Source organism: Centroberyx gerrardi, chromosome 1, assembly GCF_048128805.1.
Source record: "Centroberyx gerrardi isolate f3 chromosome 1, fCenGer3.hap1.cur.20231027, whole genome shotgun sequence".
Lineage (NCBI taxonomy): Eukaryota > Metazoa > Chordata > Actinopteri > Beryciformes > Berycidae > Centroberyx > Centroberyx gerrardi.
The window spans coordinates 6,673,522-6,695,613 of record NC_135997.1 but is presented as its reverse complement, the minus strand read 5'-3'; the positions used below and the strand labels follow the sequence as shown (position 1 = coordinate 6,695,613).

The following is a 22,092-nucleotide window of genomic DNA, read 5'->3' as shown; positions in this document are numbered from 1 at the left end:
TTTCTGTTACCGAGCATCCAGCCAGTCACCCCTTGACTCTGTTTCCAAGCAAACGGGGAGAGAGCGAGTGCAAGGCAGGGGGTTGGGGCAGGGGGAGATAGACAAGGCTACTTCTGTTAGTGACACAAACGTGGCTCGGAGCCAAGTCCAGTACTATGTTTGTGCTCCCTCTTTCACTGCCTCCCATAGAGAGATTGACCACCCCAACCCCCCCTCCCCCTCTCCCTCCCCCGCCCTTCCCTTTCCCTCTCCAAGCTGTCTGTCCTTTCCCTACGCTCCGGTCTCTCAAAGCTGCTATTTTGGCTGGAAGAGGTAGTGGTTTGGGCTGATGGAGCTATGTTTTCATGTGATTCTACTCTATCTGGCTCAGTGGGGAGGAGGCTGGTGGGAGTGGGTGAGTGGTTTTAGGAGTGGGATAGTGGGGGAGGGTGGGGGGGGCACTCATCTCTGCTGGCGTAGCCCACAGGTTGTTATGGCCTTCAGAGCTGTAGAAACCAATAGAGTTTCCAGAGTGCACATCCCCCTCTCTCCTCTCTCTTTGAAGCCTGTGTTGTTTTTTTAATCTATCTCCCAAAAAGGCTGATCTGTATCGCAGAAACACACTGTGGGGGAAGAAAATCATGTGATGAAGAAACATCCTTTTGATAAATGCAACTATGAAATGTCTCTCCATCGCCTGTTAGACATTTTTCTGAGTGTTGAGACATAGACTTTATTCCCGTATGGCTTTCTGTCTTTTTTTTGAATTTGCTATGCTGTTTGAAGATGCTACGGCTCGTTCATTGCTGGCAAAATCAGCTATTGTTTAACAATTTTGTGTGTTGAGAGACTGCCGTAATTGAATCTGCTGCTGCAGAATCCTTCCTGGATGTGTAGTAAGTCAGTTTTTAGATCTCACTTAAACAGCCACCAGTGTAGCCAGTTCTCCTAAGCTATGAGAGAATTGAATCTCTACTGAATTTCTCAGGGGACGTTTATCATTCACTCCCATAGCATTACATTCAACACAGTACATTAAACAACATGAAGAGGTGTATTCTTTCTACATCATTTTAATGGTACTACCCCATAACAACCTACTGGCTAGCTTTCAGATGGAAGAGATCCAGTTGCTACTCATATCAAGCTGCACTGCCATTCTGCTGCTTTTCCTTAAGAGACCTATGAAAACAGACTTCTCTCTTTGTGGGGCAACTGAACAAATGAAAACCAAATGAGGAAATCAAGGCGAATCTAGGCAGAATACTGGGGAAGAGCAACAATAAACAGAGGCCCCAAAGCCATAGCAGAAACAGCCTGATTAGCAATGAAGTTGAGCAGTCCCCCACTTCTCTGCATGACAAGTCTCATACAGAGCTGTTTAGGCATGCACTGTGTGTGCGTGTGTGTGTGTGTGTGTTTCATTTAGCATGCCAAACAACAGCTGCTTCATCACCTCCGCCTTTCGGCCTTGTGGGAGTAAATGAACAACAGACTCCCAGTAATTGTCTGCACCTCACCCGACTCAAAGAGTGCCAGAGAAAGAAACAGATGAGGAGGAAGCAGGCGACACCTAACAAAATGTGATCCCATAAGTTACACCTTTGGTCCTCGCCAACAGGAATCTTGGCTGATGCTGCCAAATTAATTCTTCATCCTGTGTAATTTGAGCGCAGAGGTAACAACCTCTTTGTGCCGAATTTGCCAGAAAGTAAAACAGTAGCATGAGTCTGTATATGAATCACTGACTGTACAGAATGGCCCATAAAGGTCTGCATCAAAATCAGCCAATTTGATGCATCCAGCCCTGTGTAGCAGAAAAAGGAGTGAATATGAGGTGAGGGAAAGTGAGAGACCATGTCATCCAGTCAGACAGTCTGGGGGCGCGTGAAGCTTTAGACAGGGAGGAAGGGGGGGAGGGGGGGGCAGAGGCATGGTATTTTAAGGCCCAGCTCTGACACAAATCCCCTCAGCGCAGACGAGGCAGTGGCAGCTCCCAGGGTCGCGTCGGCAGAGCAATGGGCCAACCCCTCCCAGGCTTAGCATGCTGATACCTCCAAATGTCATCTCTGAAATGCTGGAGAAGTTTATTGCTCTTGAAACGCAGCCCAGAACGCCTTGGCTCCTGCTCCGGGGTAGAGGGAGCACAGAGGGGGCCCCTTCGGCCAAACACTACAGCTCCGTGCCAGTGCCCCCCACCACACACACACAGCAGTGTTAACTCCGACCTCCAGTACACAGCAGGCTATTCCCCTAGCAGGTCCCACTGGTTCTTAAGCGCCTTAATAGATAAATAATACAGGCTGTTTGTGAGAAATGTTTGTCTCATGGATTATTTATGCAACATGCATTACATCATTGTAGAATTGCTAACGTTGACTTTAGCACAGGAGTTAAAAGTTCTTTGGCGTCTGAGTATAAAAGAGGTCAGTATGAAATGGATATTCCTGTATAAACATTTGAGGGATGTCTTTTTTGCTCTTTATTTCTCGAACCCTGTCAGGGAGTTGAGAAGGAGAATATTGTATGAAAGGGGCACTTGGCTCTGAAGTTCACTTGCCAGCAATGCTTCCTTGCTCTTTTGAAGACCACCTGTCAGAGGCCTCATTGAAATGTTTTTACAAAGGAGAGTGGTGCCTGCTCTCAGTGAACTCACTATAGAAAATGTCCTTGAAGTAAGAGTGAGCATTGACAGGAGGCCTGTAGCTCTCTGCAAGGCCAATGAGCAAGAAGAAGGAGGAGCGAAAAATCAATCACGAAAGACCAACTTCAGTTAACAGTAGAGGACATAGTGAAGAGAAAAGAAAAATGTGATACATGTGCCCTTTTCCTTCTCTCTCCTGCACCCTCTTAATTTTCGTTCACCAGTTCCCTAGACACAACCTCCGCTTTCCATCCTACCCCCCTCTTATATCAGGAGGCAGCCAGTTTCCAGAGTCACTTACATCTCCCCATCCCACACACAGATTTTGAATCGGAATGTCATTGCTTGCTAATGATAGTCCCATTCTTACTGGCTGACAACTGCATTCTTTCATGCACTTAAATAGTCTTGAGAAGTAAATCATATGCCCAGAGGAATTGGTAGGCCCTGCCAGTGGTGGTCATAAGATATCATGTCAGCTATATACACGTCAACAACAGTTTGAGTAATGCGCCTTTGGCAAACCTGTCTCTTAATCTCGGCACCATCTCGTTTAAGGAAAAACACCAGAGGGGTTGTTTCAACATTGAGATGGCAAATTTACCCGGTTGACATGAAAGCAAACTGTTCTCCACCTGACCGCAAATTACCAGCCGTAATAAATGCATGTAAAATTAGCATAGATGTCAAATATGTATTTTCAGACCGTTACATGCATGGCTGCTGTTTTGTGAGCTACTCCCATTGTACGAGTAAACATGTACAGATTTTTTTTTGTGGAGAGAGAAACTGCTGCATGCGGCTGATAATGCTGCGACCATGTGGAAAGCATACTAATGCCCTTATCCTTCGCCTCTCAGTAGTATAAGGGAATTGACCTTCTCATGGGCTGTTACTCTTGTCAGAGAGAGTGACTTCGCACTTTCACCCCTTATGAACTGGAATGCAGGCTGAGATCCACCGACAGGGCTCTCTGGATAGTTCCAGAATAGATAAAAACCAAAGGTGACCAGATCTTTATGTCATCTTTTACATCTTCTTAGAACACATTCTGTAGATAGGCTTTATATAACCATTCTTTTAGTATTTTAGTCATTTCTACCCAATTCTCAGTGACTTATGTCTGACATTTTTACTGTATGTTTTACTGGCCTTAATATCTTGTTGTCGTCTTGTTTGTAATGCACTTAACAGCTTTGCTTTGAAAAGTGCTCTATAGCGTTTATTAGGCTACCATTTGCAAGTTGAGGGAATATTCAAATACAAAGCTGGTTTGGGTGTATGAATATGGCTTATTTAATATTAAAGCACTGCATTGCACTGGGCTCCCGTATATACCCACCATCTCCGCTGCAATAAGTGACTCATGAAATTTGTCCTGAATTCCTGTCTGCCCAGGTTTTGATATAAAGTCAATCTTAGGACTTTACAGTCTGACACTGACATAGCTGGACAAGCTGTGCTTTATTTTACGCGCCGTGACTGCAGAGAAGCTTTTAACATGGACTGTTGGAAACATGCTCAGACACTTGAATGCTCAAACGCTTCATTTATCAGTGTTACTATTATTGCTCATGGCAGCACCCGGCTATCCTTCATCTTCTTTCCATAATGAATACTGACACTGTTTTTCTCATTGTTCTCACTTCTCTATCTACATGGAACCTTGATGAATGAAGTTCTTATTGCAGAGAAACCGGTGTGCAAAAAGCAGTCTCTAAGACTGAACGCTAAGAGGCTGCAAGCTTTATTAGCGACTACATTTACATCAGTATCTCACTGTGTGCAAAAGGTGATAATTATCAGTAGCTGAAAGCGCTGGTAAGTGTTTACACGAGTGATTGTAATTTTGCTCAAGACTCAACTTGTTTAGATTAGTCTCTTTGGCAAATAAAAGGGCAAACAGGAACCGTCGTGTTGACATTTGTGGGAATAGTCATATGATGTAACACCCAATCATCAGACATTACTGATTTTGTCCCATTTTGGAAGATAACAAAGGCATTTTGACAAGGGCAGTCAGTGAAAATGCCATTAACCCCGCTGAAGTCCTGTTGAGTTGGAGCGGAGCAGAGGTCAACCAATGAACCCGTGGCCCTAGCAGACTTTACCAGCAACAGAAGACCTGATAATTTGGCCCCCTGCAACCTAATGAAACGTGTTGAAGGAGGGGGGGAAGGGCCACGGAGCCAGTCACCCGTGCAGCAGGCACAACCCCCTGACTTGATTTTCCCCCTGCCAATAGGCTTTTATGCAGTAATCATATACAAGTACGCAGCGGAGTTTGGTGCACAAGGAGGGGTGCCATTTGTTGTTCGGCAGCATTGAAAGGAAATGAGTGGTAAAATTACAGGCCAATTCCTCTCATTAATGTGGGCTTCACTCAGCCGGCCTGAGTGACCCTAATGAGACTGACGCAAAGGGGGAAGGGTGCTGGGAACAGGGCATGCTCCAAACCACCAACACTGCTCCCACCCTTTCCTTCACCCCCAGCAAGCAAATCCCAACTGAACTCCTGTTACAAAGAGGTTAGGTTTTACTTTTTTGTTCTTTGATGTCCAGTCTGTTTCCTCTCTAGAAACAAATCCAGTGAGTAAAGAGAGATCATAGCACACACTAACACAGATATATAACCCCCTGTGTGTAAAGAAATAATCGTGCAGGGAAACGCATCTCTGTTTCTTGTGTAAGTCACTTTCTGCCACAGGGAAATCTGTTTGGTTTGTTTTGTCATACGCTCTCTATGTTTAGACAGACTTGACATTGACATCTTTGTCCTGACTAATTAAAAAAATGTATTCCTAGAATGAAAGCTTACAAACAGATTGTTCATAAAAACGTCTTTAAGCATTAAACATATTTGAATCCTTTAGAGTAGCCTAGGTAATATTTTTTATTATGATACTACCGTGAAATTCTATAAATCTAAAATCCTCTTATCAAGCCCCTCAATTATTAATCTAGTCAAAACGATGTGTTGTAGACTATTAAATTTCAAATGTCATAAGTCATTCAAAAGTAGATTCAGCATCGCAACATGTGAGTATTAAGTTTTCAGTAACACTAGCATCACAGTTATTTGAAAAGGTTTCCCTGGCTCCTCTTCACAGCATTACATTCTTTTTTTACTCCCCTTTTCCTAAACTGTGCCATGGATATGTAATCAACATATCAACACATGGTGTAATAAGCTTGTGATGAACAGAATAATGGCTGCCTAATGAAGGAAAACTATCATCTAGACAAGGTACATTTTGGATAAGAAAATGTGTGTGCTTGCGTGCGCAGTAGGGTAGCACTCATTGTATTAGTTTATGTATAGTGCTGTCAAGTTTAGAGAGCATTATTATCTTACACAAATATTCAGTATCATTTTAGGGAAAAATCACGTCGACAAAAATGGAAGAGTATTGCACTGATGAGGTAAAATGAGTACACAGGCACGTTTAATGCTGAACAAATTGGCTTGTGGCAGAAATGTCGAGCGATGAGAATTAAATTCTGTAATTATGTCTCTCTTATATTATTCCTACTAATGTAGCATAACCAGGGCTGTATTGTGCAACCATTTTTTAGATTTAAACTGTGTGGCCTGGAAATAGATTTTTGAAACTCTGGTGCAACTTCTCAAGCCTCAGCAATGAAAACCCTTTTCACTTATGAAAGAGAAATCTTTAATAGGCCTAATGATGACATCTGCAATAGGCCATACAGTGGAATCTATATAGACATTTAGCCTTTCACTTGCAGTTAGTGGTGTGTGATCCAGTCAGAGAGAAGGGGCATGATGTCACATGACAACTAGGCCTGTAACCTCAGGCCCAGTTGGCCATGATTTAGAATGAAACACGTGTGTCTATATAAGCTCCCACAGATGACAGTACATGAGCTGAAACTCATGAAGTCCAAGGAGCTGTCTGGAGAATTCAGACAACATTGTGAGGAGGCAAAGATCTGGGGAAGGGTTGGGAGTTCACAAAAGCACAGTCGGCTCCAGCATTAGAAAATGGAAAAATATGGAACTACCCAGACTCTTCCTAGAGCTGATTGTCTGACCAAACTGAGCAACCGTGCAAGAATGACAGCATGCTTGGAGTCTGCAAAATGGCATGTGAAAGACTCTGAGCATGAGGCAAAAGAATGTTGTCTGATGAAGTGAAAACGGAACACTTCACCTGTAATGTTAAGCACTACAGGGTTTCCATGCAGGACTTGTGTTAGTCAAGATGGCACTGGTTAGAGAAGCGGGTGGGGTGGGGTGGGGGGTTCTGGGAGCAGCAGTTGGGGGAGTTGCATGTGAGGCAGCCAACTGTGCAGTAACAATTCATCAATTGCTTATGACTCAAGAGAAATAAGCTCCATAGTTTGTGTTGGCAAGTCAAACTCTTAACATTAGGCAAGCTCCGGGGTAACATTAGCTTAGTTGAAGGATAATTATGGTGATTTTCAACCTGGGCCTTATTTTCTGAGTTTTTGCTTTCATGCTGACCAGTTCTGATCAAAGTTTTGTCAGTTCACTGTGGAGTTCTTCGTACCTGTAATTCACAGGGAGTGCTGCTCTCCAGTACAGTCCAGCTGGGCCAGCGGAAAGTCAAACAGTCAAACCCAAAAAGCAATTAAAACACACCCTTTCAACACAATAATACTCACACTGCAGTTACACGTTTTTAACTAAAATCTGTGTAAAGCCTGACATCTAATGGTAAGAAGCATGCTACTGAAATTGCCATCTGCTATTGGCTGATCTTTGGTACCAGGTGATATCACCATAGAAGGTGACATCACCTTTCAGGCTTGACACAGATTTGGGTTTGGGGTTTAGTTAACAATTATCACATGACATTTCAGTTATAATAGTCTATTTTATATTTTTTTGTCATTGCTCACACACTTCCTTGCTTACTCTTGCTGACTGGCTTACTGGTTGCCGGTCTGGTTCATATTATTCATATTCAGTGTTTCCTCTAGGATTTTTTTTAGCAGCGGGGGGAAAGGGTTTTGTTGTACCTGGGTGGTGCGCGCGTAGTACGCCGGCGGTCGGAGTGAATATCAAATTCATACATACAATATCATATTAACGTTACCTAGCTAACGTTAGCTGGAACATTATTTCACGATATATTATTAATATTAATAATAATTGGTTGGCCATGAACATCAATAGAGAATACATTACGAATGTAAAATCTATCTAACTTAATGTTAGCTAGTTAAATCTACCTTTCTCTCTCTTCTCTTTCTCTTCTTTCTCTCTCTCCCTCTCGCCTCGGCCGGGTGTCGCCACGTGTCGCCACTTCCTGTATCTGTCGTTTCAAATTAAAAGCCCTCTGCAGAGTGTAATTGCGACTTCATGTCATTTCATAAAATTCTGAAGCAGCGGCGGCAATAATTTTGTGTGTATATAACGTATACTAAATGTATATAACGGAAACTCTGATATTGGAAGAAGTGGAAGAAAAGGATTTTGTTGCTACAACTTGAAAGCATTTAACTTGTGTTTAACTCATTTGAACACACATATCCAAAATCATTTGCATTTATGAATTTAAAATCAACTATAAACAAATGGCAGTAGATATTGCTTGCTTTTTGTGGGGTTGATTGTATTAGTGTGGATATAACTGATAATTTCGATTTTTTTTTTTCCTTTTTTTTGGTGGGGGGGGGCATTATAGTACTTGAACTGTAACAATATAATTCCATCAATGCCCATCCCTAATCACAGTTACTGAAGTACACACACAGTCTAAAATGTGATAAATAATTATTTTGGCATTGGGAATTGAATGACTGAATCCTACCTTGAAAATCAGTTAAGGCTTTTCCAAACTCATGGTATGAATTTCTAAACTCGTGGTTGGAGAAAGCAGGGGAGGCTTATGTCCTGAACAACATGAAAGGCTAGTCATTCATTTGCTCTCACTTGATTTACATCCTGCCACAACCAGCTGCCAGAGCCATTTTGTGTTGGAGTGTTTGGAGAGCCTGGGGGGCAGGCTGTTGAAGGCGTTTTAGAATAGGTCTGGGTTCTTTTAATGTGACGGAAATCTGAACTCGAGGACCTCTTTACTACCCTACACACACACACACACACACACACACACACACACACACACACACACACACACAGCATTCCCAGTTTGATCCAGCTGATTGACCCAGGACCATGGACTCATCTTTTCAGGCCATAGAGCCATAGAGCTAGGGAACAGACTTGTGGCCAAGTGTCAGCAGGTTCCTGTAAACCTATATAAATGCCTTATACACACTGCTTTATGCTAGAGGCAGCAGGAGAAAAATGAGGTCTGAACCGTGTCTTGTCTGTGGGAGGGAAGAAGATAGTAAGCTGGGGATGGTTATACCATTGAAAAGAGGAAATGGGGGTGAGGGTGAGAGAGAGAGAGAGAGAGAGAGAGAGAGAGAGAGAGAGGGAAAATGGGGTGAGCAAGAGAGGTTTCCTGAGCTAATAAAATGCTCGGAGGAATGGAAGCTGCCAGCCAGCATTCCTGTGCCATTAGATAAGTTAGCTCACTGCAGCCTCCGGTTTCTCTGCAGTGCTGAAGTGGCATGCTGAGGTCACCATAGGGGAGTGAGGGGGGATGGGGGGGCAATAAATTTAGAATGTTTTTGTGCACGGTGCTCCTAATCCTCCAAAGCGGTTTTGTTGTTGATTTATTTTTAAATTTACTGGCAAAAGTTGCAAATAATATAATCATTCATCTGCCTCTACCAGGCTGTTAATCACAAATGGTCTTCATCAGTAGTCACTCTGCTGTATTTTGCATTGGCAGGGATTGTACTGACTGCAGTTAAATATCAATCGGAAGTGCAGGCTTTTGGATTGGAATTTCAAAACTGACAGATTTTGTACAAAGCTGACATTTTGATATATCTTGCAAGCTTTTATCAGATGAACAGTATGTTTTCTCTAGGAGAAGCATACACAGTGTGTTGTGTGATCTCTTGTAACTAATCTTGGATTTTAAATGCAAGGTCAGGTATCACACTCTGCACAGGTTGTGCCTCGCTGGTCTAGCTCACACAGAGTGCTACCAAATTCACACCAGCCAAATGGCGACATAGAAGCTTCTAAGTCAGACACATTGCAGCAATACCAGTGAAGTCAAGGACATTCCTGTGTCAGGTTCAGGCACTTCCCTTTGACGCTTTGAGCAAAATCTTTTAACCAATTTTTTCTTGCGCCCTCAGTTACAGACTGCCAAGTTGAATCATTAATGTGAAATTGGTTTTATCAAGGAGCTTGTTACTTGTTTTTAAGATGCTCTTTTTCATGCATGTTTCCCCATAGTAGTACCATATTTTCTCCATGGTAGCACATTCTTCAGCTGTAAAGTGAGATAGAGGAACACAGAAAGTATTTCCCTGTAAATAATTCCCCTTCAGGGAAATCTCCTGTTCTGGGAGTCGGCTTATTTAAATGGAAAGGATGTTCAGTGAGTATTCCCCAGTAACCTCGGTGTGATCATTCTTAGTGGGACCTACTGCCAGTATTGTGTACAGCTTGAAGAATACTGAACCTAAGTCCTGAGTTACCAGTCATTTAGAAGATGCCAGTCTGTTTTTTGCCGCTACAGGTTTACTGTACACAGATTAGAAAATCGTAAATCTGTCTTGCATATGACACCATTAAGCAAAGATCAATGCGTAAGGATCAAAGATCATTGATGCAACAGCCATTTGGAATAGCACTTCTTGCTCTCATTGTTAGGGCAGAGTGTCGGTTTCATAAAAGTCTCACTCTGTTAAACATTCTTTGTTGCGGGTGCTCAATAAACAGTATTCCCTTTTCATAATTTGCATGATTGTCATAGTTTATGAATAATGACTGACTTCTTTTGTTGCCTTTCTCATAGGAATGCTGGTGGTCAATGTTACTTGGAGAAACAAGACATACGTGGGCACCCTGCTGGACTGTACACGGCATGACTGGGCTCCCCCAAGGTAAAGATCATTTATCTGTTCAACTTCTATTCCACCCGTGGAAACCAGAAGACATAGTGACATTTAAATATGCATCAAATTGTAGATTCTGCACTGTTTAATTTGATGGTACACCACTTGTCTGCTGATTTGAAAAATAAGGCTACCTGCATAGATTGTGAACAGCTCCTAGCCTATATCTTACAAAGAATTTACTGTCACACATGGTAGTTCTAAATGTCAAGGGAAAAAAAGAGTATTGCTCCATGATTGCCATGAATCATTGATGCTTTCTCTATCTCAGCCACACTTGGTCTCTAACCTTTTCATTCACTGTGATATGAATCTGTAGTATTAGCATCAGCTCAAGGATATAGCCTTGCACACCTGCTTGCCTGTGTGCAGCAGGACTTGCCTCTCCCATGCTAGTCTTTATCTCAAGCCTGGGGAAACAGAACACTGTGCTCATTGGCAAACGGCTGACATCCCAGGAGGTAGCGGTAGAAATAGAAAGCTGCTCTAACAAGCCAGATTGCAGAATCCAATTATTGGACTAATAGCTTTTCCTCAACACTGTATAACATTCTCTATCACAAAAGGCTGCAGTTTCTTAGATCAGTGTTATGTGGGTGGTAGCTTAAGGTGTTTGTAATTCCTGGATTTTTGCCTTTTTATGCTAAATATGTAGTGTAAAATAGCACAATACAAACACATGATTTGAGTTGGAATACCTGCACTGTATCTAAGTGTAAATGTAAATCTATATTTGAAATGTACTGTTAAATGTTATACAAAAAAATCAACATTAAAGCACAGCTAATATGGAAAACAAGGAGAGGCTATATCACACTAGCAATAATGGCATTGCTTTGCTCAGTAAGTGAGGTTTGTTGGGCTGTATTTGCACCAAGATAGTCTTACAGTTTGCAGCACGACTACATTAAGGACACACTATGAATAATTCAAAAAGCTTTCAACGGACTGAATATAAACTCAGGCTTGCAATGAGTAATGAGTCTGAATTCCTCTACCACTGTCAGACTACGGATGTATTCACATCCCCTGCTGGGGCTGAAATTGTTTGGAGAGAATTGTAGGGGAAGCTGTGACTCATCCCAGCCCGGTGTCTCTCTTTGTCACAGATTGCTAACCTTCACTGCTGTGCAGAAAGATAATTACATTACCCTTATAGAGACACGAGGCCCTGAATTACTGTATGTTATCATTACAAAGCAGGTAGAATGTTCACAGCCGTGTCTTTTTGAATGATGTTTAGGCTACTTGTCATTATTTAGTTGGAAATTGATGGGTTTCTGTTTTATCTGCTTTGTTCAAAGTGCTTACTGTATATTGCTAAAGAGGATAATGAGAAATAGTGATCAATTTATGTAACTTGGAGTGCACAAAATGTCGAATTGTTGGGAGTATTCTATGAGAGGAGAGAGACAAAACAATACTAGATATTTTAGTATCATGGTCATTGTTCATTGTGGGTTCAAGCCTCAGATGGACCCTGTAGTATTATGCTGCTTCATCATCGTTATTACCGTTATGATTTTCCTTGCAATATTTTCTCAATTTCCTCTGACATGGTATATAATTGTGACATGCTATTTGGCACAATGATTTCAGTCGATAATGGTGTGTGTCAGATGCCCAATGAATATGTACACAAACTGCCAAAAACCTGCCCAGTCATGCCAGTGAACTTGAGAATGGTCATGGCCAAGCGCAGAATTAGCCGTGGCTACTTGTGCAATCATCATAAAATTTGGTACATATCTTGAGTAGATGTAACCAAACATGTCTGCAAAGGCATAGTAATACCACCACAAATGCCAATATGTGACCATTTTTTATCCTTATACCTAGGCAATGAAATGTCATGAAACTTGGACACATGCTCTAGGGCCAAGTATAATTCAGTATGTGAAATTCATGTGAGTCATGCATATGGTTGTGGCCTACCACATAATGGCTTATAACTCAAGTTGGGTTTGCAAAATCACTGTGAAACATCTGCGGACTTCTATGTGGAATATTGGCACCAAATTCATCAAAGAATGCCAACTTATTATACACTACCCACAGCAATGTTAATATAAAATGGATCCACATAACTGTCAAAATGTCACTGGATGTTCTTTTACTATGAAACTGTGTCAAAAGCTAAGCTGAACATTCCCATAAAGCTCTTGCCTCATCAGTCTTTAACATTTAAGTCTTCAACATTCCTGGGCTTGAACCCCAGCACCACTTATTACAGTTACATTTTGCAATTTTGGCATATTAAAGTTGCACAAATTTCCAATTCTGGTATGGTATCATGGCACCTTTAAGTTCTTTTTGAAATGTGTCACTGCATTTGGTTTTCCTATAATTAATATTTCATCTCATATTTTACATCTTCAATTCTACAAACACATCGTCATTATACATTACAGATATGTACAAATGTTTGTCAAAATATCTTGCCAGCAAATCATGTTGCAAATTATTTTTTGATGGAAAGAAAGTCTAAAAATATAAACTGATTAACAATTGCACTCCATCAATGTATTGTTTGTTGTTCTGTTTAGTACATTTAGTACATTGGAAATAAGTATTATATAACTTTCTAATTTATTCCATTGCCATCTCATTTTGTGCGTATTTTTCCATTGTCTCATTCAGAATAAAGCTATGGTACAAAGAGTGGTATTGATCTTAAAGTCAAAATGTTGGTATTATGGCACCACTGATTCTTAACCGTGTTTTTCCTTGCTACTGCAGGTTTTGTGAATCCCCTACAAGTGACCTGGAGATGAGGAATGGCCGAGGTCGAGGCAAGAGAATGAGACCCAACAGCAACACCCCTATCAATGAGAACAGCAACTCATCAGACAACAAAGGCACCAACAATAACAAGACACGTGCTGCCTCCAATAGTAAGGGGCGGAGGGGCAGCCAGACGCCATCAGAGCGCCGCACGCCACCCAACAGCAACACAGAGGACATTAAGGCCAGTCCCTCATCAGCTGGAAAACGCAAGACCAAACCAGCCTCAGACATGGAACCCAATTCCAGCTCAGAGGACACCAAAGGCAACAAGCGCATGCGGACTAACTCCAACAGCGGCGGGGTAGGGCCAACAGGGCTCCCCATTCCTTCTATCAAGACTGAGCCTCTTCCACCTCCCCTGGACCGCAGCTGCCCCTCACCAGTTCTTATCGACTGCCCACACCCCAACTGCAACAAGAAGTACAAGCACATTAATGGTCTCAAGTACCACCAAGCCCGTGCCCACAATGATGATGACATAAAGTTGGAGCTAGATGGGGACAGTGAATATGGAGAAGACTCAACTCTCCACCCTGAACCAGGGAACTGCAATGGAGCATCTATCTCTCAGAAAGGATGCTTGTCTCCAGCACGTTCTGTCACCCCAAAAGGCAGGGGCTTTGATGCTCAAAGTCCCTCCCCATCCCCTGGCAAGTTTGGCTCAAAGCAGAGTAAAAAGAAAATTGCTGATGTGGATCCAGAAACGGGTGCTACACCAATGGACGGTTGTGAAGATGGGCCCTGCCTCACCGATGAGGCCAGTAATGACGGCATAGATGATAAGAGAGGGTCAGACAAGTCCAAAAAGGCTAGCAGTGGCACAAAGGCCGACAAAATGGCACAGAAAAACATGAAGTCACCGCGACCCATTGGCCCTGGTTCCACAGCATCCCAGCAGATCTACTCTTTTCCTCCAGGAAACCCAAACACCTCCCCTGGGATGGCCCCCATGATACAAGGAATCCCGAAAAGTCCCCAGATGAAAGGCACACAGCCTAAACCTCCTGCCATCGGAGACCCTGCCTCCAGCAGCTCCAAAGATAAGAAGAAGAAAGATAAGAAGAAGAAAGAAGGTGGGAAGGAGGCTGACAGCCCCAAGCCTCCGGGAAAGGGAGGGAAACTGGAGGAAGGAAAGCTTCCATACTCTGAATCTTCTGACCAGGGGAATAAGGGGGAAGGGCTCCTCAACGGTTCCTCAGACCCGCACCAGAGTCGCTTGGCCAGCATCAAGGCAGAGGCAGACAAAATCTACAGCTTCTCTGACAACGCCCCTAGTCCATCCATTGGTGTAGCCAGTCGGATAGACGGCAGTGGGATGCCGCAGCCTCTCACGCCACTCCACGTAGTGACCCAGAATGGTGCTGACAACTCCTCAGTCAAAACCAACAGCCCAGCATATTCAGACATCTCAGATGCTGGTGAGGATGGTGAAGGGAAACTAGAAGGCGTGAAAGTCAGGACAGAAGACCAAGCCATCAGGGAAAGTGTCAAAAAAACCCTCTTCCCAAACCAGACACCCAACAAAGATTCTCCATACTATGCCGGCTATGAAAGTTATTACTCACCCAATTACGTCAACCCCAGTCCCAGCGGGCCCAACCCAGGTACCCCATCGGCCGAAGGACCGGTTAAGATCAAAAGAGAGGATGACCAGGACCAAGTTGAGGAAAAAGTCAAGGTTGAGCCTCATGAAGACCGCAAACCTGACAGCAGTGCCTCTGGCCAGCAGCAGCAGCAGCAGCAGCAGCAACAACAGCAACCTTCAGTCATCCAGCAGCGTTCCAATATGTACATGCAACCTCTCTACTACAACCAGTATGCCTACGTTCCCCCTTACGCATACCATCCTGATCAGGCCTACCATAACCACTTGATGAACACCAATCCAGCCTACCGGCAACAGTATGAGGAGCGGCAGCGACAGATGGCCGAACAGCACCGTGCTGCTGAGAAGAAGTCTGATGTAGTCATGAAAGAACGAGAAGCCTCCATGAAGGAGGAGTGGAAACAAAAGGGCCCCATGCCCCCTAGCCTCTCCAAAGCCCCGAGCCAGTCAGACCTGGGCAAGACGCCACAGCCCCCCAGCAAATCCAGGGACTCTCCCTCTGAGCCCTCCTCCAAATCCATGGCAGGCATGAAGGGAGAGGACCCAAAGTCTCAGCAAGCTGAAGGGCTGAAGATGAAGCTGACTGAAGGGGGCCACCATGGAAAGGAAGACTCCAAGCAAGGCCTGGAGTCCAGAGGACAGACAGGAATGGAGCAGGCTATGTGGTACAGACAGGTAAATACCATGCTAGATTGAAAACATAAGTTTGTGAATCTGTGAAACTGAGATTGTTGGTTTATTTAGTGTTATTTCAATATATAGATGATTATTTATAGAGTCAAGTGGTTCACTTTAAGTCATTATATGGCATTGTCAACTATGACAATAGGCTTCTTGCTAATTTTGTCCAACCGTTGGCCTTTTTCTTCTTCAACAGTACCCTGAGAGCCAGAAGCCCCAGTCAGAAGATGAACACCAGCAACAACAACCTCGATGGAAAGATGAAAGGGACAGAGAACGGGAACGTGATCGGAAAATAAAGGATGACAGACCCAGGCCCAAGGACAATAGTGGTGGTCCCAAAGAGGACAGCAAAGAGGGCACTGATCCCAGGATCTCTTCTGAGGACCACCGGGCCATGAACAAAGACCCGCGTTCTAATGCCCACATGCAGTTCTCATCACCACTAGCACAGCACCAAGGCTACATGCCCTATATGCATGGCTACCCCTATGGACAAGGCTATGACCCCAGCCACCCCGGATACAGGGGGATGCCCTCAGTCATGATGCAGAACTACCCAGGTATGATGTTATATTGACTTGCATGTAAATGCATGTAAATGTTGGAGGTCTTTAAGAAAGGCGTTAACTGGCGACACATTTCCAAGCCGTAACTGTGAATAGGTATAATCGTGGCTATAACATTTGCATTATGTACGCCCTGAATTTGAACAACCAATTCTCCTCATCACTCCTAGGTTCTTACCTACCTGCAGGCTACCCATTTTCTCCATATGGTGGTAAAATAGCTGGAGGTGATGAGGGCAGTGACAAATCTCGTGCTAGCCCCACTGTCACCAAATCTGCATCGGACTCCAAAGCCCTGGATATCCTGCATCAGCACGCCAGCCAATACAAGAGCAAATCCCCCACAGTGGGTGACAAGCCCTCCCATGACAGGGAGAGGGAGCAGGAGAGAGGAGCTGGTGGAGACAGAGATCGGGAAAGGGAGCGTGAGAGGGAAAGAGAGAGAGACGTGGACCGGCCGCGCTCCTCGCCCTCCCAGCGCATCATGCCCTCTCACCACCACCTGGGATACCCCCTGCTCTCAGGGCAATATGACTTGTCTTATGCCACAGGTCAGTCTCATCCTCAGTATCCTCAGTAGTATTTGACTATACATGTAGAGTAGAACACTGTCAGTTACTAAAAGATAGCCCCCAACCAAGAAAACATAACTTATTTAGATGCAGACTATTACTAATTACTACAGATGCATATGACCCATCACTGATAGAAATTCAAAACTTAAATAGGACATATCACTGATAGCCATAAATTTTCCAACTCACCATAGGTCTCTCCTCATCAGCTATTGTTGCCAGTCAGCAAGCAGCAGCCCCCTCCCTCTACCCACCAGCACGGAGGTGAGAACGGTAAGACCCCCCTTAGTTGGAGAGACAGGCGAAAGACTGACATTGAAACAAAACACAAGCCTACCGAGACAGATATTTGGACAGACAGGTGAACTGTCAGCAATGCTGGCAAGCCATACAAATGCAGATGGCAGACACTGTGCTGCACATAAACAATGCCGCAGTGAGCTCCAGTAAAAAAAATATTTAGGCATATCATTATGAGCATTGAACAGGCATAGACTGGGACATGTTCTGTCAGTGTGAAGCAAAATGTTTCTTGGTCCTGGGTTTATTTAATTTGAACTGAAAAGAATTGCCTGTTTTCCTCTTTCCTTGTAATGTTGATGTTGCAGTCTCAGAGGCAGCAACCTGTAAAAAGGCTTAGCCAAACAAAGCCCTTGCTACGCTACAGCTAGCTAGCACAATATGCAGTGCAGCACTTAGCCCCTCAGCTCATCCATCCTAAGCAGGTCCTTTGAGGACAAGTGGATCACAGTGTTGATAATAGAGACATGGAATGAGCCCGCCAAGACACAAAGCTAGTGCAGCCTGCATTGACATCTAGTGGCAGCTCTCTTAACTTGCAACTGAATATTTTGATAATTAAATGTAGGACTCGGGTCAGGCACATTACAACAAATGTACAAATGTGCAATATATCTTGAACAGAGAATAGTTACATGGGTTTCTGCAGCATTTATTATGCAGTACAATTGTTTTGTTTACATTTGTGTAGATTAATTGTAAGTAAACTGGTAATAAATGTCTCTCTTCTCTTTATATCGTTGTCACAGGGAAACCTGACCGTCACACCTCCACCCTGCAAAGATTCATGTGACTGGCTCACATGAGAAGAAGATCTCCTGGGTGTTACCTTTTAGACATCAGTTGAATGGTGTTTCTATCTATATTTTTAGTTCTTCTGCCCCAAGGCCAGGCAGATTGTCGTTTTTTTTTTTTTCCCCTAGCGAATGAACCCCAAATTCTCAAACCTTGGACTGTAACAGGACTGATACAACCCAGGTTCAAAGCCATCACTCTGCCCCATCATGCAGAGGAAACACCAACCCGCTGATTATCTAGTCTTTGCACTGTCGACAAATACAATGCAAAAAGAGACTAACGGACTGCCAGAACAGCTTTTTTTTTTTCTTCTTTTTTGACTGCATTGTTTTTTGTCATGCGCAGAAAGAAATTGGCAGGGGATTTTGGGGGGTTGGGTGGCTGATGGGAGAGGGGAGTCAAACTAAAATAAAGACTGACAAAAAAAGTGAATCATGTTGAAATGATTGAAACTATATGTCTTTGGCTTATTGTATGCCGTGAAACAACAGTATATCCTTAACTTGACAAATGTTTGGCTATATTTCGTGGGGAGAGGGAATATGGCGATAGCTGCTTTCTTCAGAGACTTAAGAGCCTGAGATTGAAGTTTTCATTTTCCACCATCATTGATAATTCCCATCCTCACTGAACCCTCAGTTCTTGTTTCAGGGATGATGTCATGTTTTGCGAAGGGACCGCATACACCTCAATGGAGAATAAACACTATTCATGTTTTGTTTTTCTTACATGTTTTCTTTTCTCGATATTACTTTAATTCAGTACTCTACTCCATATCATTGTGTTCATCTTTGAATGTGTGTGTCTAATGCTGGTATCATGGCTGTTTTCCCTCACACTGAAATGGCCACATCTATCCTCTCACTCACTTTTAACCACACTCACTTGGACAGTTGTTAGCATGGTTTCTTATCAGCGGCTAGCTTTGGATCACTCCAAAGCTGGGTCAATGAGTCTGATACCTTGGTCATCATTCTCTTTGTTTCAGTTGGCGCCTGTGCTGTAATTGTAAGGTCAACTACTGGCACATCAATCATAGCAGCGAGGAATGACCTTAAAAACCTTTCAACTGCTACTATTACAGAACAAATATGAACCACTCAGACGCAGAGAATGAACTGACCGAGAAAGGTAGAGAGAGCGAGTGAAGTGCTTGAAGCAAAAGCTAAATGGGTAAACTGGGTAAAATGGGACCTGGATCACGCACACATGACTGACATAGATAGGCTCTTGTCTTGCCCAATCATCCAAAAAAGAAGCGCTTTGCTCTAGGCTTTCCTTTGGAACTCACACTGGTGGTGCAACTCTGTGGATTCAACCAAGTCTGGTCAACATCAGATATACATAAAATGTGACTGTTACATGGTCATACTGTAAATGGTCCTCTTCCAACAGAGGTCCCTCTTGACTTTTAAATGATCTTTCGGTTCTCTTTAACCTCAGGGGTTCTAAGTGAAATTCTATCCATACACCATTTGCATTGATTTTTAGAGGGCTTCTGTTTATGGGTGTTGAATAAGCACACACTCTGCTCTGAGCTGGATGTGCTGCGGTGGTGCGAGTTCATTCAGGAGTGATGGGCTCGGGATAGGTGATTGTTAAAGGTTTTATCCCTTGCCACACTGTGGTCAGTTGTGAACAGAAGTCTTGGTGTTTCTCTTGTTCATCAAAATGAGAGTGGGGTATGTTGTCAGCAAGTTTGTTTACTTTAAGTAACGTGCTTCTACAATTTCATCGGATTTGGTTTTATGATCACTTTTAAGCTTCCATATGTTGTAGTTTCTTCGTTAAATATGTGATCAAGAAGTTAGTAAGCCACCAGTTAGTCTCAAGTTTAAAACCCTTTGAAGGTGGATGTTATACCAGTTAGCTGTTTGGCTAGAACACTACTCATAAGTAGGAAACTGCAGCTCTTGATTTTGGGGTTCTAGGACATTCCACGTAAACGAGTTGCCAGTTTCTCGTCCCACAAAGTTTGCAAGATGGTATATGTTTGACTTGTGTGCATTTCAAAGCAGAATGGTGGTTTGACATGAATGAGCTGAATGTGGTGGTCTTTGACTTGTACTTAATCTGTAAGGGTAATCTAGGCAGCTGTGATGTTGTCATTAAAGTCAGTGGGTTTTAGTACCAGCAGACTGCATACATATAGTTTTATCAGACAATGGTTGTGACAAGTGCATTTGTTCTCTCTCTGAGAGTAGTAATGTTATCTCAGTAGTAAGCAAAACCCAGTGAAAATCATATATACTAAAGTGTATGAAAAGCCAGAAAAGTAATGTTTGCTATCGACTTATTGGAAAGTGCTTGGCTCTGTATTTTGCAGGACTGTATTTGTTTCATGGTGAAGAGTATATTTATTGGCCAGCAGTTGTTTCAATTGGTGCCTAGTTGAACATTCTCCTGTGAAAACGCAGAGACACTTGCTCGTTTGTCCTTTCCTGACCCACCTACTGTCACTCAAAACCCCAAAGTACCAACACTGGTACTTGCAAGGATGTTTACAATGTCTTCATTTCTTTCTATGTGAGAAATTCAGAACTCTTCCCCTCTCCTCCTCTCCCCCTCCCTTCAGGAGTTTGTGTAAAGTGTACATTACCATGGTTCTTTTTTATACAATACTCTGTAACTTGCCTTTGTAAATTTGGGCTGAAAAAAAAAAATAAATCTTTTTATGAGACAATCTGCCCTGGGAACTGCTCACTTGCTCCTGGTCTGTCAATGCCATGAAGTTAAAAGACCAAAAACAATCAATAATACTGTTTAATGATCCTAATATTCTGCTTTACGAGCCCTACTATGTAACTGGAAGTAGAACGACAAAGCTATGTCTACATTAGGCATTCCACAATTGTTTATTCATCATTTCAATGTATGAGTGGGGGTTTCACATAAATTTGAATGTATGGTGCTAGAAACGCAACAAAGCAGACATGCAAACTGCACTGTGGCTATTTGGCCACAGGAGAGCACTGTCTTTAAAGAGGCCACAGTCCGTCTCCGCTGTATGAAGTTTAAAATTCTAGCCTGTTGCACCTGCCAAAGGGAGTTTTATTGCTACCAACCTTGCCTCAGCAGGTTTAACACAATGTATACGCTGTTGTTAAGGTGACAACATCTCTGAAATTGGTCCACGTCTCTCTGAAAAGGTGTTTATGTTCTAAGCATAACCTTTTAACCACAGGCAGTGTGAGGCATTATGCTCCACCAGTTGTCAACATTTCACTCTCTACAGCATCTCACTAAACATACACATTCTTAAACCTTTCTTTTTCTGCTGCTGCTGTGACCTTCACGTCTACCAGGCTGTTAGGAAACCTTTAACTGTCCCTAATGCCCCTGAACTGAGAGCGCTCTCTGTACGCAATGCATTAACATAATGCAACAGCAGTGACAGGGGAGGGTGATTACGCCGGGGATGATTTTGTTGAGTGTAAATGTGAAATCTGATTATCCTCTATGCTCTCAGCTTTGGAGAGAGAGGGAGGGAGAGAGGGAGGGAGGGCCGGAGGGGTTGGCTAGAGGAGAGATTCAAAGAGAGGGAGGGAGGTGTGGGGGTGGTGTTGGGGGGGGGGGGGGTTGAGCTAAAGACAGCAATGTGCTGAGCCAATGGCTTTTCCAGAGAGCAGCTGGCTGCCTGGCTGGCATCGGGACGGGGCGCTCGGTGGAAGGATACCTTGAGCAAGGCTCTTCTGCGCTCGCTCCAGGACATCGAGGGTGAACGGGGGCCGACTTCCAGGAGGGGTTCATGGGATGCACTATCTACGCAGCCAGCCCTGAGGCCCTGCCCGCCGACGAGGCCCGAGGCCGGGACAGATACTGCCAGCTCCCCCACCACCGCCACCCCCATGGTAACTGTAGTCAGAGGATAGCAGCCAGCAGAGCCAGGTCAGTCAGCAGCACTTGGCAGCATTCTGTCAAGCACATACTAAGTACACTGAATGTACAGAATATTAGGTACAAGTCCATAAGTAGATTTTGTTTCTATTGTTTTTTGGACATCTGACTGCCTGGATGACTGAAATGAATCTACACAGACATCTTAGGTGCACTTACGTGTTTCAGGAAGTACACTGATGAGGTGAAAGCCATTATCCCTCATTGGTTTCCCTTATTAAATCTACACCAATCACAAAGGAGATGTAGATAAGAAGCAGACGTGTTAGAGAAGGATTTTTA

General features: G+C 43.5%; 2 protein-coding genes across 6 annotated transcripts in view; both read left to right on the top strand.

Moving 5' to 3' along the window:
• The window catches only part of znf609b (zinc finger protein 609b), a 67,875-nt gene extending 49,234 nt beyond the window's left edge, over positions 1-18,641 (top strand). For 3 of the 5 annotated variants that reach the window (XM_078283291.1, XM_071922464.2, XM_071922465.2), the window contains 6 exons: positions 10,498-10,585; positions 13,337-15,665; positions 15,868-16,234; positions 16,411-16,791; positions 17,010-17,088; positions 17,865-18,641. In XM_078283291.1, coding sequence (XP_078139417.1) covers positions 10,498-10,585; positions 13,337-15,665; positions 15,868-16,234; positions 16,411-16,791; positions 17,010-17,083 — 3,239 coding nt within the window. In that variant the 3' untranslated portion in view covers positions 17,084-17,088; positions 17,865-18,641. The remainder of the gene's footprint in view (positions 1-10,497; positions 10,586-13,336; positions 15,666-15,867; positions 16,235-16,410; positions 16,792-17,009; positions 17,089-17,864) is intronic. The other 2 variants (XM_071922466.2, XM_071922467.2) reach the window with 2 other exon arrangements.
• Positions 18,642-21,661: 3,020 nt separating this feature from the next.
• The window catches only part of gramd2aa (GRAM domain containing 2Aa), a 29,590-nt gene continuing 29,159 nt past the window's right edge, over positions 21,662-22,092 (top strand). The window contains exon 1 of the mRNA XM_078283921.1: positions 21,662-21,764. Within this exon, the coding sequence (XP_078140047.1) occupies positions 21,662-21,764 (103 nt within the window). The remainder of the gene's footprint in view (positions 21,765-22,092) is intronic.